Below are 18,398 nucleotides of genomic sequence, written 5' to 3' on the forward strand. Positions count from 1 at the left end.
AGAGACTAATATAACAGACATTCATGTGCCCACCACCCTAATTTAACACTACATCTTACAATGTTGCAAAGACTGCCATATGTTTCTCTACATGGAGAAACAAAATTGCTAGGTTGTTTGGTATTCCATAGTTCTAGCAAATTGCTTTCCAGAGCGGTTCCAGCAGTTTACATGCCCCTTAGCACTATATTTTTTTTAAGTTTTTTTTTCTATGTTTTCTAATTTCTCAGTTTATTTTTAAATTAACTTTTTGAGATATAATTAACATAAAATTAACATGCACCCATTTGAAGAACAGTTCCATGAGTTTTGGCCAATTGATACTAGTTTAATTGCAATCTCAACTAAAATATAAATCATTTTCATCAGGTTCTCTTATGCTCTCTTTTAGTCAGCCCCCAACCCCATCACTACACAAATCAGAAACAGAAGCTTTCTATCTGTATAGATTAGGTTTTCTTTGTTAGAGTTTCATACAAGTGGAATTATACAGTATAAACAGTCTGGCCTCTTTCGTACAACAGTTTTTTCGAGATTCTGTTCATGTTGTTGTCATGTACAAGTAGTTTGTTACATTTTATTGCTGAGTATTTTATCGCATAGATATACACAACTTATCCATTCACTTGTTGAGGGACCTGTGAAATTGTTTACAATCTCGGGTTATTATAACTAAAGCTGTTATTAACATCCATATACGAGACTTTATATGAATATATATCTTCTTTTGAGAGAGCAGCTAGCGGTGTAATTGCTGGGTCATATGGTAAATATATGTTTACTTTTGACAAGCTGTTTTCCAAAATAGTTGTATCACATTCCCATCAGTGATCAGTCTTTTAATTTTAACTACTCTATTGAGTGTGTAGTGGTATATCTATTGGGTTTTATTTACATTTTTCTCATGACTAGTAATATTAAACATCTATTCTTTTACTCAGTTGCCATTTATGTATTTTTTTTGTAGTGCCTGTTGAAATCTGCCCAGTTTTTATTGCCTGTTCTCTTATTATTGAGCTGTAAGAGTTATTTGCACATTCTGCATGTAAGCCCTTTGTTAGATATATGTATTGCAAATATTTTCTCCTAGATTATTGTTTCATTTTTCTTAACAATGTCTTTTAAAAATCAAAAGTTTTTAATTTTGATGAAGTCATTTTCATCATTTTCTTTTATTGTTTTTGTGTCTCAGGAAATCTTTGCCCACCTTTAAATATTATGCTACTTCATATGTAATGTTACTACCTTGCAACAATATTCTTTCATTCTCTCCCTCATCTCCTTTGTGCTTTTGTTTCATACATTTTAGTCCTACGTATGCTTTTTTTTTTTAAATTAACTTGTTATAAACCCTACCATGCATTGTTATTGTTGTCGTTTTTTTTTAACAGAAATTTCTTTTAAAGAAATTAAGAAACAAAACACAAATTTTATTTACCCACATATTAATCTTTTCTGGCATTCTTCATTTCTTTGCGAAGATCCAGGTTTTCATCTGATATCATTTTCCTTTTGCTTGAAAAACATCCTTTAACATTTTTTGTAGTATAGGTCTATTAATAACATATTCTCTGCTTTTGGGGGGCAGGGGGAAGGGCGTTCTGAAAAGTTTTTGTTTTGACTTAACTCTGAAAGATATTTTCAATGGGTATAGAATTCTAAGTTAAAAGTTTCTTTTAATGATGTAAATCCCTTGTCTTCTGGCTTAAATAATTTCTGATAAAAAGTCTGTGGTAATTTTTTATTTTTGTTCCTCTGTACATAACATGTTTTTTTTTTTTTCCGCTAACTGCTTTTGAGATTTTTCTGTATTACTGATATTTAGGAACCGAATTATAATGTGCCTTTATGTAGTTTTCTTTGTATTTATTGTGCTTTGATTCATTGAATTTTTTTCATCTGTTCATTTATAGATTTCACCAAATTTGGAAACTTTTGGACTATTAATTCTTCATGTATTTTTTCTATACCTCCTTCCCCTTCTCTAATTATACATATGTTACATCACTTGATATTTTCCCATAGGTTGATGCAACTCTGTTTATTGTTTTCCCTCCACTTTTTTTTTTTTTACTTTGCTTCTATTTTGGCTTGTTCATATTACTGTTTATTCGTTTCTTGGTTTTCCTTTTGTTTGCAGTGTTTAATCTATTATGGTTCTCATCTGGTGAATGTTTGAGACAACATTTTTTTTATCTCTAAAGGATCCATTTGGTTCCTTTTATATCTTATATTTCTCTCCTCATTATGTACATATTTCTTGTAAATATGTTAGAATACCTTTTGTAACATATTTCTCTGCTAATTCCTTTATTTTTCTGAATTATATTTTTACTCTGGCAGCTATATAGAGAATAGATTGTAAATGAGTTAAAAGGAAGAAGGAAGATGCAAGGTCCAGATAAAGTTATAGCAGCTGGAACTGGCAAGAACTAAGGAAATTCTAGATCTATTTCTCCACAAATCCTTCTACCTTTTCCATGAATCCTTCTATCCCATTAGCCCACAAATCTGTTTTTTGTCCATTTATAAAGAGAATCAGATTTCACCTTATCTTGTTATGTTTCATGTATATATATTGCCCAGAATCCTTCAGTGGCTTCTCAGGTCATATATAATAAAACCTAAAGTCTTTAAAATAGTCTATAATGTTCTGTATGATATGCCTCTTAGCTTCCTTTCTAATCTCATTTCTCATTTGAATATTCATTACACACTTCTTTCTCTTCACACTAGCCTCATTGCTGTTCCTCAAACACTTTAAATACCCCTACATCACAGTCTTTATAATTGATATTTCCCCTGCCTTGAAAATTTTTCTCTTCAGTATTTCCCTGGTTTATTCTCATTCCTTCAGATGACTACTTAAATGTCAACTCCTTAGAAAGAGACCTTTCCTGAAACACTAGAAGTATTTTCTCGTCACTCTCCAGTTTCTTTTCTTCTTTATTTTTCTTAATGTCATTTTTTCCCACCTAATATCACTTTTATATAACCCTTTGCTTATTTTCTGCTGGATAGGGAGCTCTGTGAAATCAAACAGGATTTCGTTTTATTCCCTACGGTATCTCTTCTAAAACAGTTCCTGAAATAAAGGCAGGGCTTAATAAATATTTGTTAGATAAATGAAAGAATGAGTTAAAATATAGTCATGAACCTTTTCTCTATCCATAGATTTGATTGTGTGGAATTGAGAGCAGATCAATATAGATGAAGATGATTATCAACAGTAGTATTTCCGGTGAACATTTAGGATCTGAACTTGGTATATAAAAGCTCCCTCTTGTCCCCTTTCTCTCCTATGTACATCCACTCCCTTTAGATCAAGCCTAAGATTTTTAGTCTGGCATTTATGGCCTTTTAAGATCCTATCTTACCATTACAGCCTATGCTGCAGCTGTGTTGAGAACTTATATCAGTTTCCCTAATATGTGTCTTGCAGATGTTTCTTGCAGCATCTTTTACATTTTGTCACTTATTTTTTTTCATGGGTCTCTTCTTTTCACAGTGCATACACTCTTCAAAGGAAGGGACCTGGCAAATTTTTGTAATTCCAGGACCTAATATAGTTCTTGGCATTTCATACACAGTCAGAAAATGTTTATTGAATGTAAAAGATGGTTTTGCCTTCAAGTCAGAGACTAGTGGGAACTTGAAAAGGTTGGATCCGGACCAGTAAATTGGTGAAAGCAGTTTCATCCTTTCAGCGAGCTTGGAATGGCTGTGTTCAGGAACAGACAGTGTTGAAGAGTGCACAATATTAGAATACTCTAATTTTTAGCAAAATTATACTGGTAAGGAGGGGTGGCATTTAACACAGTTCAATCAGCACACTTAACTTGGAAAAATAGCTTAAATGGGACGAAAGGTTATTGGACACGTGCTATTTAGAAAGAAGCTGAGCCACTTGACAGTGGATAGATCGTAGAAGGATTCATCTATTTTTAGTCTATGAGAATTGTGCAAGGTAGTGATCCCGCTCATTATGAGGAAGTAACACAAAGGGGAGAATTAAGGGATGCGATGGGACATTCATGTTCTTGCTCATGCTATCTTGCACCTATTAACAGTGTGAGTGTTAATGGTTAGCTTAGTCTTAACCTGACTGCTTTTAGTTCAGTGGGAAAGAATGCTATGAAAATTTTGTTGTATCTGTAAAGGGTGTGGAGGGGGAAATGGCTCTATTTGTCATCCTTAGTTGATGGTTTGCATTTTCTATGCAGATTTGTGAGTGACCAGTATAGTTGAATCTGTGAGCGTGTTCTCTATAATTTTAGTAATTTGGTATAAAAAATGTGAAATTATAGAGTCAAGTAGGCTGTAGGATTTTAAAGGTTAAAAAGTTTTTTTTCTAAACCAGGTTTGTTACAAAAAGAGAAAATGGCCATTGAAGCATTTCAGATTTGCTGCCTTCTTCTGCCACCTGAAAATCGGAGAAAGTTACAGCTGTTGATGAGGATGATGGCAAGGATCTGCTTAAATAAGGAGATGCCACCACTCTGTGATGGTTTTGGCACCCGAACACTGGTGGGTTAATTTGTAACATCTAACATGTCTTGAGTTTTTGGAATAAAATACACCCAAGTAAAGTTTACTAGCTTGGCAACCTGAGGAAGGTACACATAACAGGTTTGTTTAAAGAGCTGTGGCTTAGAATCCACCCACACTGGTATTGTGCTTTTGATCTTTGTGTCTTAAAGAACATAATGAAAAGTAAAGAGTAGGGATAGACTCTGAATGTAGAGATACCTGCTGGATACTGCCTGCTGTCAACACAGAGAGAAGGAAGGGCGGACAGAAAGGATAAGTAGTCTCTCAAGAAAACATTCTCTCCTCCAGGTCAACAAGGGTTGTGAGCCTTTGTTAACTATAACCAGTAGGTGAGATGCAGCATATATAAATGGATTAAAGAGGGAAGAAGTAAAATGTTGTGTGGAACCAGACAACTTAGAAGGAGAGAGAGAACTTGTATCTCCTGGGATACAATGTAAGGGTTCATGAGCGAAGATATTTCTTAAAATATTCTCAATGTTGCTTAAAAGCATATGCTAATTTTGAATTCTGCTTTGTAACGTTAGCATGTGTTTTAAAGCAGGTTTATATTTAGAATTATTTGCTAACAAAAATTTTTAATTTTTTTCAAAAAAAGTCTTAGAGTAAAATAGTTGCTTCTTTGGGAGCATCTCCTGGGCTTCTGTCTCCTGGTGCACCCTAGTGGACTCTGGGGTGTCCACTGGCCCAGTTTTGGAAGTATGGAGTAAGATCAGAGGAGCACTCAGTGCCCAGTGGAGTGATTCTTGATATTTTTTTATTGGTGGGGAGGGGCAGGGGAAGTTTGATGACTAGGGAAGCTGATCGAGCCTTTTGAAAAGCTGAAGAAAACTTTGCACCTGTTTCCCAGAAGAAAGCATGTGTAAAGTTTTACATACAATTTCAAGGCATTTGTGGGTTCCCTGGGGTCTGTAGTTTCCAGGTAAGGAATCTCTGGGTATCTCTTTGTACATATAAATATGAGTGAACATAAAGTATCATCTCCAGAGTATAAAGTGACGTCTTAGTAAATAGAATTAGTGCTTATAGGTGTTGAGGTAAGATTGTCAGCAGTAAAATTAGTAGGAAGGAAAAAAAATGATCCAAAGTATAGCATTAAGAGTGGAGTAGTTAATATGAATTCTATGAAAGCAGTTGCTTTAATTTTTTTTTTTTTAATTTCTGCTTACTGTAAAGAGTCTCATCACATAAGGCACTTCTTGTAAATCTCATAATTTTCTTCAAAGGTAACTGTCAAATGTGCATACAAAATCCTAGAGAAAATAACAGTGTACCAAGAAAATATATAACAGTTGAGGCATACTGACTGTACTAGTATATTTTTAAAACATCAGTAATGAAAATAGGATATTTTCTAACTAAATGGCTATAAAGTAAACTGAATTTAAAAGTGCTACATGATCCAAGTCATGATGGCAATAATAATTTTCAGAATTTATTTAAATATGTTTGTTTAAAACCATCTGTGAAAAGAGATGCCTTTAAAAGCTGTTCAGACAGGTATCTCTGTGAGATGAGTCTCTGTGACATGAGTTGCGCATCCTGTTCATGCTGGCTGATGAGATCAGCTCATCTGAGATGAGCAGGTATGGGCCATTTCTCACTGACTAGTCACTTTTTTTTTTTTTTTTTTTGGCGTATTATATTGCACTCAGTTCAGAGTAGGAAAAACTTATCTGTGTTCACTTAAAAATACCCCCCCACACACACACTTTTTTTTTTTTAGATGGTGCAGACATTTTCCCGTTGCATCTTGTGTTCCAAGGATGAAGTGGACTTGGATGAGTTATTAGCAGCTAGGTTGGTGACGTTTCTGATGGACAATTCCCAAGAGATTCTGAAAGTCCCTTTAGCCTTGCAGACCTCCATAGAAGAGCGTGTGGCACATCTACGAAGAGTCCAGGTAAAGGAAGGGATGTTCTCTGTCCTATGAAATTGCGTGCAGAAAGCCACATAAGCTTGGTAAGCTTCTTGGAACTTTATGTTATGAGGATTCAGTGAATTAATATTTACAAAGTGCTCATAACAGGGCTTAGTACCTAGTAAGTACTACATGTGTTTGTTATTGTTGAGAATTTGTGGAACGCCCACTTAGTTTTGTCTGTCTATCAATGCTGCATTCTTTTGATTGCAAATTCCTTAAGTGAATTTGTCCAGGATCTACATGTACTTCCTGATGGAAATGATTTTCGTGTCTTGATTTATAATAGGCCTGCAACCCAGATACTGTTAATATTTGTATTTGTCAGATGAGAAAGCTGTGGCAAAGAACTTAAGTAACTTGTCTAAGGTCACAGAGCCAGGATTCAAACTGATGAGATCCGTGCTCTTAACCCTCCTGCCATACTGCCTTGCTTTAAAACGTAGTGTGGCAGGATGCGGCTTTACGGCCACGACGAGCCGGGCTACACTCCCGACTCCCCTCTTTCCTGGTTGTGCGGCTCTGGGCAAGTCCCCTAACCTCTCTGGATTTTAGTTTCCGCAAGTATTAAAATGGGCCATACCTGCTCTGTAAAGCTGTTGTGAAGGATAGAGTACTACACTGTAAAATCCCTAGCACAAATGTCTGACATACGGCAGGTACCTTTTGAAAGGGAGTGTTATTATTGTTTTTCTTATTACACTAAAACGATGCAAAAGACATGTAACATATTACTATTATGTGAACCCCAAAGTGGGGTTTGTATGTCAACCTGTGGTATCATAAACTTTTGGTAACAAGCCTTTCGGCAGTTCTATTTGGCTCCTTCTGAATAATTGGACCTCTTTTTGCTTAAGTACTTTTTGAGGTTCCACAATTAAGGACCAGTGAACTGCTACATCCCAGTGTATTAAAGTAAATAACTCATTTGGCTATTTGCAGTGAGCAATTTAAAAATGAAAATAAAATTTTTGTTTTATGTCAGTAATTATTAACCTAATACATCGAAAGAATATGGAAAATATAAAAAATACACACCAAAACATATCAGAGTAACACCAAATTTTCAGTCAGAATCATAATCTTTTACGTGTTTTTCTGTGTCTTTTCTTTCCTTTTTCCTTCCTTCCCTCCCTCTCTCCTTCTTTCCTTCCTTCCTTCTAACTTTCTCTTGCTTGACAAGAAAAATGTTCACATCATTAAATATTCTTGATTGACACCAGAGTGACCAAGAGCACAGATGTTTGAATTCCTGATGTGCCCTTTATTATGTAACATGTCTCTGCTTTAGCATCTGCCTTGACATCTCTCTTTCTTCATCTGTAAAATGGGATAATAATAGTTAATACCTATCTCCTCGATTGTTTTGGTGATTGAATGGCTTGAGACATGTCAAGTGCTTAGAATGATAGTTATCACACAGTAAACTCTTAAATGGTAGCTGTTGTTATTATCATCATTATTGTTATATTATTCAACAATATCATTCCACAATATGGTTATGCTATAATTTATTTAAATGGTTTTCTTTGATAGATATTTAGATCATTTCCATTTTTTTCCTATTCTATAAGCAATATAACAGTAAATATTTTTATAGCTAGATTTTGTTGTTGTTGATCTGTGATTGTTTTCTAAGAATAAAGTCTTAGGAAGCAGGCATTCATGACCAAAGTTCATGAATGTATTTTAAGTATTGGTTACATATTGCCAAATTTCTCTTTAGAATGATCATTCCATTTTATATTCCCATCAGTGATATAAGAAAGTGTTCATTTCTTTGCACCCTTGCCTACTTTGGTTATTATCATTAACGTATGTACTTCACCATTTAAATGGGTGAAACATGTAATCTTACTGCTGTTTTACTCTCTCAGCCTTTCTCCAATATTTTTTTCAAATCAAATTGAAAAAAAAACAACAACATAAAAATGAAAAGATATACTTTATTGAATTTCTGCAAGAAAAGCAATAGCAAAAACTATGTTGCTCTATATACGTGCTAGATTTGTATATTCACATAGCACAAGCAATGTGAAGATTTATATTGCAATGCAATATATTTATTTATATTACAATATGATATATATATTGCAGCAACTTATACTTGTGAACCATTAGTTGTCATTTGAAGATCAGAAAATTGAGCTATGATGATTAACTGCAATGACACTGAATAAAATCAACAACTACTCAATTGTCCAATTAAATTTTCTGTCTTAGAAGTACTTAGTAGCATTGCCCCAAAATTGTTTGTTTTAACATTTGGAGCCTATAGACTTCTGTTCTCACACAGACTTCTCAGCCCCTACATCATGTCACATTTAGGGCAGTGCTACTTGGACTGTTCTGGTGAATTGGGGGCAGTTCAGAGCTGATGCTGGGATAGATCAGTTGTGCACTAGGCATTGTTTTTTCGCACCAATCTTTATCAACCTTGTCTTCAACCCCCTTCTTCCTCTTGTGCCCTTTAATCATAGGTATCTAGTGTTTTTCTCATATCCTGGGTTCTGACTGTCGCCTTTTACCTTGTGCTCACCCTTGATTCTGGCCCTTTCCTGCTTTTTCTGGCTTTCTTGTTTCGAATAAAAAGGAAGCGTCCTGTGTATGCCCCTTTTCTTTAGGATTCTGGTTGTCTCTCTTAGGTTGTCTCTTATTGATCTGGTAAACAGATGTTGAGGCATGGAATGTACTGAATGTAATAATCCATCTTGGCAACATATTTATTTTTAACTGTGGAGTCTGGGGGAAAAAAAAAAAACAACTTAAATTAAACAAGTGAATGTAATACTAGAAATTTTATCCACTGCAGAAGAACAAACAGTGCTATATTTTTGAGAAGATGACCCTCTTGGACTGAAATTAAATATTTTTAAAGGATACTTATTTCTTTACAGGCCTCGGCATCATCTTCTTATTTCTCCCTTCTCCCTTTACCCTGTGCAGTGTCTGCACATTTGTTGTTTTCATCTGATTCTATTAACATGTTTTGGAAATGGTTGCAGTACTTCTGTGTAAGTGACAGCCGAACTGAAGGGGTGCTTCTGTCCATCCCGCAGGGAGGGAGGACCGGACTCTCCAGATGAGGGAAGGAACCTGGATGGTTCACTGTATGTGTTCAGCATTATCACTGTTTTGAATTGTTTTAGTCAACATGTTCAGTTTATGTTTCAATTTCAGATCTTATTAAAAAAGAAGGCACAAGGTTTAATTATTAAAATTGTGCCTGTGTTTAAAAAGGTAAAAGACTTACTGAAAACTCTGGCTTTAAGTGATATTTTTTTGAAATTTTGGAAACACTTTTAGTTTTTAATATGAAGTTTTCTTCAATCAAACGGAGAAATGACATGGCATTCCAGTAGGAGATATGCTGTGTTTGATCTGAACAAATTTTTGTAATTTATTTGAAAATACACTTTTTTCTTTCACTACTAATTCTTTTGCCTCAGATAAAATACCCAGGAGCCGACATGGATATTACTTTATCTGCTCCATCATTTTGCCGTCAAATCAGTCCAGAGGAATTTGAATACCAAAGAGCATATGGCTCTCAGGAACCTCTAGCAGCTTTGTTGGAGGAAATCATAACAGATGCCAAACTCTCCAGCAAAGAGAAGAAGAAAAAATTGAAGCAGGTAAAAGGGATATTCTTTATAAGTCATTTTTTTCTCTTCCCCTACTGTTTTTATGTTGTTGTTTTTTTTAAAAAAAAAAAAATCTCTATTTTAATAAGCTTCATACGAATCTCATCTTCTAAGATAGCAGTTTTTGAAAATACGGTATTCATTCCATGTATTATTCCAGAAGTCTCATTGATTTACACAGTTGTGGTCACTTTCCCACATCTTTATTCTCTAGCATAGATCTTTTACAATTATTAAGCTCTTCATTTATGAAACTATTCTCTCTATATTTGTGTTTTGATATGTGGCCTGATATAATTACTTTAAATTCAGAGAAGCTATCAAATGAGGACAGACTTATTTGAAAGGCAAAGCAGACTGAAATCACAAGTATAACATCTGGAATATAAAAGCTTTGAATTTTAGATAGCCAGTATCAAATTGGTTTCTCAACTCAGGCATCACCGTTAGGCATCATAGCTTAGAGTTTCAGAGAATAGTTTTTAACTTAAAATAGGTTTACTTTGACCATTCTTTAAGTATCGATCAAAGATTAAGTGAATGTTTTTATTTTTAAAGATTGAATCCTGCATAGCTTGATTCATGTTCACACCATACATACAGAGTTATACATAGAGCACCAGAGTTCTAGACTCCCAATCATATTTTTCTCAGTAATTTTGTAGAAGAGTTCAAACTTTGTAGTAAAGAACAAAGAAAAAACATATTGACTCTCTTAAAGCTTTTATAAAATAATATATACTAAAATATTTACTCATCCATTTGGGCCGAAGCAAGAGCTGGAGATGCAGGGCGATGGTGAAATGTAGTTGGACCAAAATTTTCTTTAACTGTGTAGAATTTAAATTATTTTTAAGTCAGAGTTACTTGTGAATATTTTTAAAGTAACATCTATTTACAGTTGGCAGTGGGGGAAATTTTAAGAAATGTGACTGAAATGAGAAGTTTATTTAGAGATTGTATTAAAGATGAATTAGATATATAGAAAATGGAATCAAATGATTTAACAAAAAAAAAGATTTGTGTTGAAGTCAATTTGATTGTGACCTTTTCTTCTTTTCTGATGGAAAGCAGTAATGTTAAAACAAACAAACAAAAAAAATGGAACATATGGGATCAGAAACTCTTATTTTAAAATTAGATTACACAAGTTTATTGGCTCTTATCTGTTATTTTGACTCATCTTGGATTTTCTTTCTTTTCTTTTTTTTTTTTTCTTTCAGTTTCAGAAATCCTATCCTGAAGTCTACCAAGAACGATTTCCTACACCAGAAAGTGAAGCACTTCTATTTCCTGAAAAACCAAAACCAAAACCACAGCTGCTAATGTGGGCACTGAAAAACCCTTTCCAACCATTTCAAAGAACTAGAAGTTTTCGGATGTAGTATTTTTATAGCCATTAGAGATCTCTGTTGTTTTGCATAATTGGGTGGTTAGAGAGCATGGTGGTGGAAGAAAGAAGAGCAGAAAATGTAGACAAATGAAATATAAAGGTTATCTGACTTCAAAAAATGTTGAGCCATTATCAGTATTTTTCTAAAACTCAGTGCTATTTTTAAAGTGTAAAAATCAGTTAAAAATTATGAGACCTATATAGTGGTAATGTTAACCTGTTTGTAATTGTTAGAAAATTTAAGGATATTTTTATTTTTTTTATTTGTTGTTTTTCATGGTGTTTATAAAATAATTATGTGTGTATCCTACTTACCGATGTCTTTGTTACAACCAAGTCTCAAAAATAGTGTATATACTTGAATGAAAGACACTGGCTACTGTTACTGTGATGTTGTTGACTTAATAGTCAATTGTGATATTTCCTGTGTAAATTCTGTTTTTTAATTGTTGCACAAAAATTCCTAAATGTCCTATGTTATGATGGCTGTATCTTTTATTGCAGATTTGTTGGATACAATGACAGATTTTACTAAAGCTGGTTCTTTTATAACATATACTAGTTGGTTTTTACCTATAAGCAGAGTAAATTTTAATTTGCCTGCAGTAATATAATTTCAGTCTTGGTTAGAGATGGAAAATTGAATGGGATAGATTCCTTTGGTCCCTTTAGACATGTGATTCTAAGTCAAATCTTTGTTGTTTCATGAAAACACAAATGGGTTAAGTAAAATGAGACTATATTTCTTTATAAATATATATTTTCCCAGCTTCTTCATCCTTTTGAAAGTAAATGGAATGTAAATAAATCCATTTTTCTTTCTTTTTTTTTTTAATATCGTACATGGTGTTTCTTTTTTCGCATTTATTTGGGTCAGTTAGAGAGCATTCTCAAATGTTAAACATCATTGCCTTGGCCACTGTTCTCACATCAGTCACTTATTTTTATGATGCAATAAGAAATGAGATTTTTGGCTTTCGTATTAGCCTTTAGGAGGGTGCTTTGTCCATTTCTTTTGCTTTGCTTTATGCTCCTGCAAATAGTGGTACACTTGAAGTCTTCTGAGAGCAACTACCTAAAAAGCTAGGAGTAATACTCACTAATGGGCTGGTTCTGCTCTTTGTTCTGATTTTACCTCGTACTAGAGATCCGCCCCTATTCTTTTGTAGCAAAAATGCCTCCTACGGTTGACTCAGATTTTGTTTACTTAAAAATGGATAAAAGTATTCATATTGGTTTGGTTACCACCTTACCTTGCAAATATAAAGTAATGGGGGTTTTTAGTGTTTTAGGATTCATTCTCAGACATTGGAATTCTGTTTCAAGCAAAGAATAAGTCTACTTTCTGCTCTATTTGCTCTTCTAGGTAGAATTTACTTTTCAGAGTCTCCTTTCCTATTGGTTATCTTTGGAAATATGTTTCTTTTCTTTCTTCCTTTTGTTCAGCTTAGTATTACTTTTCTTTTAAGTATGACATACTTGTAGAGAGATCATAAAACATCACCATCACCTAAGTGTGAAATTGATGTATGGCTAATACCGACTTTTCAAAGTAGTTGTACCAAGTAACACTCCCATCAGCAGTGTATAAGAGTTCGTTGTGTTTTACATCCTCACTAAAACTTACTATTGTCAGAGTTTGAATTGTCAGTGCATGGTGAATGTATATGGTATCTCATATGGTTTTACATTGCATTATTCACATGGTTGAAGACTATTTCCAAATATTTTTTGACTTTTACCACTTCTATTCATGTTTTAATATCAGCTTATCAAACTACATACACACTATTGAGATTTTGATTTGGACTGTATTGAATTTATAAATCAATTTGTAGAGAATTGCTATCTTTATAGTATTAAGTCTTCTAGCCCATGAACATAGTTTATACCTCCATTTATTTAGAATAAATGAGAAAAATATTTAAATTTCTCTGTAATGGTTTAGAAATCTTTTTTAGATTTATTCCTAGGTATTGTGTACATTTAAAAAATGTAAGTATTAATATTTTCAAATGTATCTAAAGTAAAGATAATCTTACCTATTCCTGGCTTCAACAATTATTCAACTGATAAGTACCTTGATGTTTGATTCTACTGTAAATGGGGTTATTTCAAAATTTTCATTTTCTGTCTGTTGCTCATATATTGTATATAAAGCTGATTTTTGTGTACTGATTTTTGTACCCAACAACCTTCTAGACTTACTCTTAATATCTAGTGTGATTCTTTTGAACTTTATACATTCACTACATGTAAGCAAACAATGACAGCTTTTATTTTTCATTTCTGTGGTTGACAGTATCTAAAATGTCCCCAGTGATCTCTGTGCATGGTTTTTCTGCCCATGTATAATCTATCCTTGGGTTGGATCTAGTGACATACTTGTAACAAATTGAATATGGCAAAAATGATGGGATATCACTTCTGAGAGCAGATTTACAAAAATAGTAGGTTACAAAAAGTCTCTGGCTTCCACTTTGCTCACCCTCTCTCTCGCTCTCTCACTGGCTTTCCCTGAGGAACGCCAGCCGCCCTGTTGTGAACTGTCCTATGGAGAGGCCCATCAGGCAAGGCACCGATGTCTCTGCCAAAAGCCAGTGAAGACATGAAGCCTGCCAACAGTCGTATGAGTGGTCTTGGAGGTGGATCTTCTGAGGCCTGCCAATAACCACGTGAGTGATCTTGGAAGCAGATTCTCTCTTAGTCAAAACTTGAGATGAAGGCAGTCTTAGCTGACACCTTGATTACAGCCTGTGAGAGGTCCTAAGCCAGAGGACTCAACCAAGCTGTGCCTGGAACTGCAGAAACTATGAGATATTTGTTGTCTTAAGCCACTTAATATTGGGGTAATTTGTTATGAAGCGATAGATACAATGTACTTCCTAATTTTTATTTCTTCAGTTTCTCCCTCCCCCCTTTATTTTTCAATCTTTCTAGAACGTCCCTATCTCTAGTAATGCATTTGTTTGCCATCTTTCTGTATTCTTATAGTTTAGTTGTGTCCCTTATAAATATCATATAGTTGGATCATTTATTTCTTTAAGAAGCCAATTTGACAATCTTTATTTTAACTAACATTTAGACAAATATTTAATAGATTCAGCCTATAACAAATCTTTATTGATGCTTTCCAACTCTTTGTCTTCATTTACTTGCCTTTGGATTTAAAATATAATTTCATGTTTTCTACTAATTTGAAACTTAAGTACTCTTTCTAATCTCGCTGGGTCCCTAGAAATTACATCTTGCATACTAATTTATCAAAGTTGAAAGTTAATAGCTTTTACCCTCCTCGCAGGTTATTCAGGGACCGTAAAGCAATGAGAACACCCTCCCAGATTAGATGTTGTTGTAACATATTTTAACTTTATTGTTTTTAAATCTCATACTCTATTATATATAGCCCTTATTTATTAGATTTACATATTTTGCCACTTTTTCCTTCTTAAAATACAGTGTTTGCTTGTTTTTGTCTGAAAAACTTTTATTTTGCTTGTATTTTTTTTTAAACTGCTTTATTGGGATATAATATATTAACATGATTAATATAAATATAAAGTATATCATTTAACAGTTTTTGGTATGTTACATTTTTAATTTTTTAAAGTTATGATAAAATATATATAACAAAATTTACTATTTTAATTACTTTTAAGTGTAATGAATGTCCTAATTTTTAAAAGATGTTTCCTCTGTGTATTGAACTCTAGGTTGATAGTTTATTCGGTACACTGTAGTTACCATTGCTTTGTTAGCTGGCTTTCATTGCTGAACAATCAGCTGCCACGCTAATTGTCACTCTTTTATCGTATGTCTTTTTTTGCAAGCTGCTTCTTAAAATTTTCTCTGTGTCTTTGGTGGTCTGCAGTTTACATAATATACTTTTTAAATCATTCTGCTGGAATCTGTGGGGCTTCTTAATAGGATTGAAGTCTTTAATCACTTTAAATATTGTCTTTGTCACAGTCTCTCTGCTTTTGAGTCTCCAAACATTTTAAGATCTTCTCACGCTGTCCTCTGTCTCTTAATGTAGCTGACATTCTGTGCTACATTCTATATAACTTCTTCAGTTTTTCCTCCATTCCAGCCCTGCTCTCTTCAGGTATGTCTAGTTTTCTGTTAAATCCTTATATCCACTATTGGAATTTGCATCCATTTTACAGCTCAGGAAGCTGAGACTGAGGTTGGATAACTTCCTTCAGATTACCGGGCTTGTGAGTAACGTAGTAGGCAGTCACAGCCAGCTCTGACTGCAGAGTCCGGACTCCTGACTAGGAGGTCTTATATCCCCCAGTGAGTACTGTTTTATGTATGAATACTTTTTAGATATGTAAGTATAAGCTCCCATGGTATTTTTTATTCTATACATTCTAAAAGTTAGGATCTCAAACTTCTTTTTGATTTGCAGTGTTTTTATTGTCCTGAAATAGCTTTGCCAAATTCATTTTCAGTTTCTTTTGGTCACTTTCTACAAACATCTGCTGAATATGTTTCACCAAGTTTCCCACAATTCCCCAAAAATACTGCAACAGTGATGAAAACAATGTATTTATTTGAAGCTCTATGGGTACAATCAGATCTTTGCTTTATTTGTAGGCATATTTTTAAAGTATTTTTATCTTTATATACCATTGCTTTTTAAAAAAAGATAGGTAGAAAATGCATAGCAATCATTGTTGATCTGAGAGACTATGATAAAGAATTTATCAAATGAGTGTTCCGTATGGATAATCGAGAGTACTGCAGCATGTTTGTAAGGTCGGATATACTCTGTGAGAGGGGTGGTGGAATTCAGCCATTCATCATTGTGATTTCTTACATTTTTGTGTTTCTGCATCTGCTTTCGTGGAAGTCATATCTGGGGTCTAGCAAATGTGACAGACATATGGGTCATGACTTTGCGTTTGTGCTATCCAGAGGCTTGATTCTGATTCTCACATTTCAAGAGAGTTTCTGTACATTTTTATAGGAAATATAACTTAAAAGGAGCTGGTATTTGTGGACTGTCAATATACAAGAAGAGGATACTATTCCTATGTTGGAAATGTCAAAAATATTTTATAATTAAGAGAGGAATCAGTTAAAATGGCTCTTTACTATATGGGTATGGCTATATTAAATTATATTTTTATCCTCAGGAGCAGAAACCTACAAACATTAAAGGCCTATATAAAATCAGACTTATTTCCTACTAAAATTGGCATTAAGAATCAATTCAACTGTATTTCTACACATCATCATAGTATTTGCCTCAATTTGAAGTATTCGCTTCAGAATGAGATGTTGGAAATTCTGATTTTATGGCATTTGGAACATTCTTGCATTTCCTTGCTTAGGACAACATAATCTGCAAAAAAGTATAATACCTTGACATCATTGCATATAAGGTCTTACATGCAAACAAATTAATATATAAATTATGATTATTGGGCCTTTAAGAAATTTGCTCTTGGATATCCAAGTGATTTTAAGTTGAGATTTGGGACCACATCAATAAACAGAGAATTTGCTTATTGGTATCAACTTGGAAATGTAGTTATTTTTTAATTTTGTCGAATAAATATAGTGCCTGGGATAAGTTGAGGATATATTCACTAACAATATAATGACTTCTGATGGATTTTTTGGTATTTCAATGTCTAGTTAACCTTACTATTTAACCTTTCAATTTGTGGGAATAAAATGGGAACACTATGGGATGTAGGGTACTATATTTTTAAATGTCACATTTAGTCGCTTTTTACATATTTGCATTATGTAAGTTTCATAATTTCTCAATGAATTGAAGATTTAGTTAAAAATCTACAGTTTTTGCAAGTTCTACTTCAGAGAATTGTTAAGTGAATTGCTTGCTTCATTTGAGGATCTAGAATAAATTATGTTTTCCATAAATCATGCCTATTTCAAAACCAAAAATAATATATGTGTTTGGCTAAGTCTGCTTACTTTGTAATACCTCCTTTAGGGGCTCTTCTGTCAACGTTGAGAGCACTTGTAATATCCAGAGCCTTTTCTGAAAAATATAACAAAAGTTACCCTTCTGTCTTCCAGCCCTTACAAATTTTACACATTGCTGCCGGCATCTCTCTAATAGTAATAACAAGATAGTGTTCTTGAGTATCCTAGTGAAACAAATACAGCCTTATTTTTTTTAAAAAAGGACTAAAGTTTATTTTCATAAAAAATAAGTAAACTGTGATTGATATTTAAAATTGAAGTACTTTTGCTTAGTTTTGGCTAATCCGACATGGAAATGAAACAGGCCTTTTGCTCACTATTTCCACTAAGGATCTGTGACCTTTTGAAGGGTCCTGGCAACAAATATTTCAGTGATAATTTACCAAGGTAGCAGAAAGGTTTGTTGCTAAAAATAGCTAAGCCAGGATAAAATGCAATCTCTGATATTCTGAGAGCCCATGATTCCAGTTTATCTCTACTTACTGATATCTATACCTATATACCTATATTTTAAAATTAGGTGTGTTTTAGACTCAGCTATTAGAAAAAGCAAAGTCAAACCATGGAAAAGCTGTTTTGAAGATTAGAATCAGTTGGCTTAAATCAACAACATCACATGAGATCTTAAAACAGACCATAATATGAGTCACAGAGGTAAATAATTGAATTCAGCTTTTTTTGCCTAGTGCTTTCATATAATTTTTTTATTAAACCTGGTTTTTGTCCATATGCAAGTTTGTTTTAAAGATTCCACTTTTTAAAAAGCTTTTTGATACTTAGAAAAAATTTTTAAGACTTTTCTCAATAAAACGTACACTGTGGCCAAATCTTATGAGATAATACTCTTTTAGTGTTCTCTTAATCATCTGAAGCAATAATTAACATTTAAAACATGCACCGATATGACTTGTAAATTTCTTAAAACTTT

General features: G+C 33.6%; 1 protein-coding gene across 3 annotated transcripts in view; it reads left to right on the plus strand.

Moving 5' to 3' along the window:
• The window catches only part of DEPDC1B (DEP domain containing 1B), a 49,968-nt gene extending 36,268 nt beyond the window's left edge, over positions 1–13,700 (plus strand). For all 3 annotated transcript variants that reach the window (XM_016137058.2, XM_016137060.2, XM_016137059.2), the window contains exons 8-11: positions 4,361–4,527; positions 6,278–6,454; positions 9,922–10,107; positions 11,340–13,700. In XM_016137058.2, the coding sequence (XP_015992544.2) occupies positions 4,361–4,527; positions 6,278–6,454; positions 9,922–10,107; positions 11,340–11,501 (692 nt within the window). In that variant the 3' untranslated portion in view covers positions 11,502–13,700. The remainder of the gene's footprint in view (positions 1–4,360; positions 4,528–6,277; positions 6,455–9,921; positions 10,108–11,339) is intronic.
• The last annotated feature ends 4,698 nt before the right edge of the window (positions 13,701–18,398 follow it).

Source organism: Rousettus aegyptiacus, unplaced genomic scaffold, assembly GCF_014176215.1.
Source record: "Rousettus aegyptiacus isolate mRouAeg1 unplaced genomic scaffold, mRouAeg1.p scaffold_m13_p_8, whole genome shotgun sequence".
In the NCBI taxonomy this organism is placed as follows: domain Eukaryota; kingdom Metazoa; phylum Chordata; class Mammalia; order Chiroptera; family Pteropodidae; genus Rousettus; species Rousettus aegyptiacus.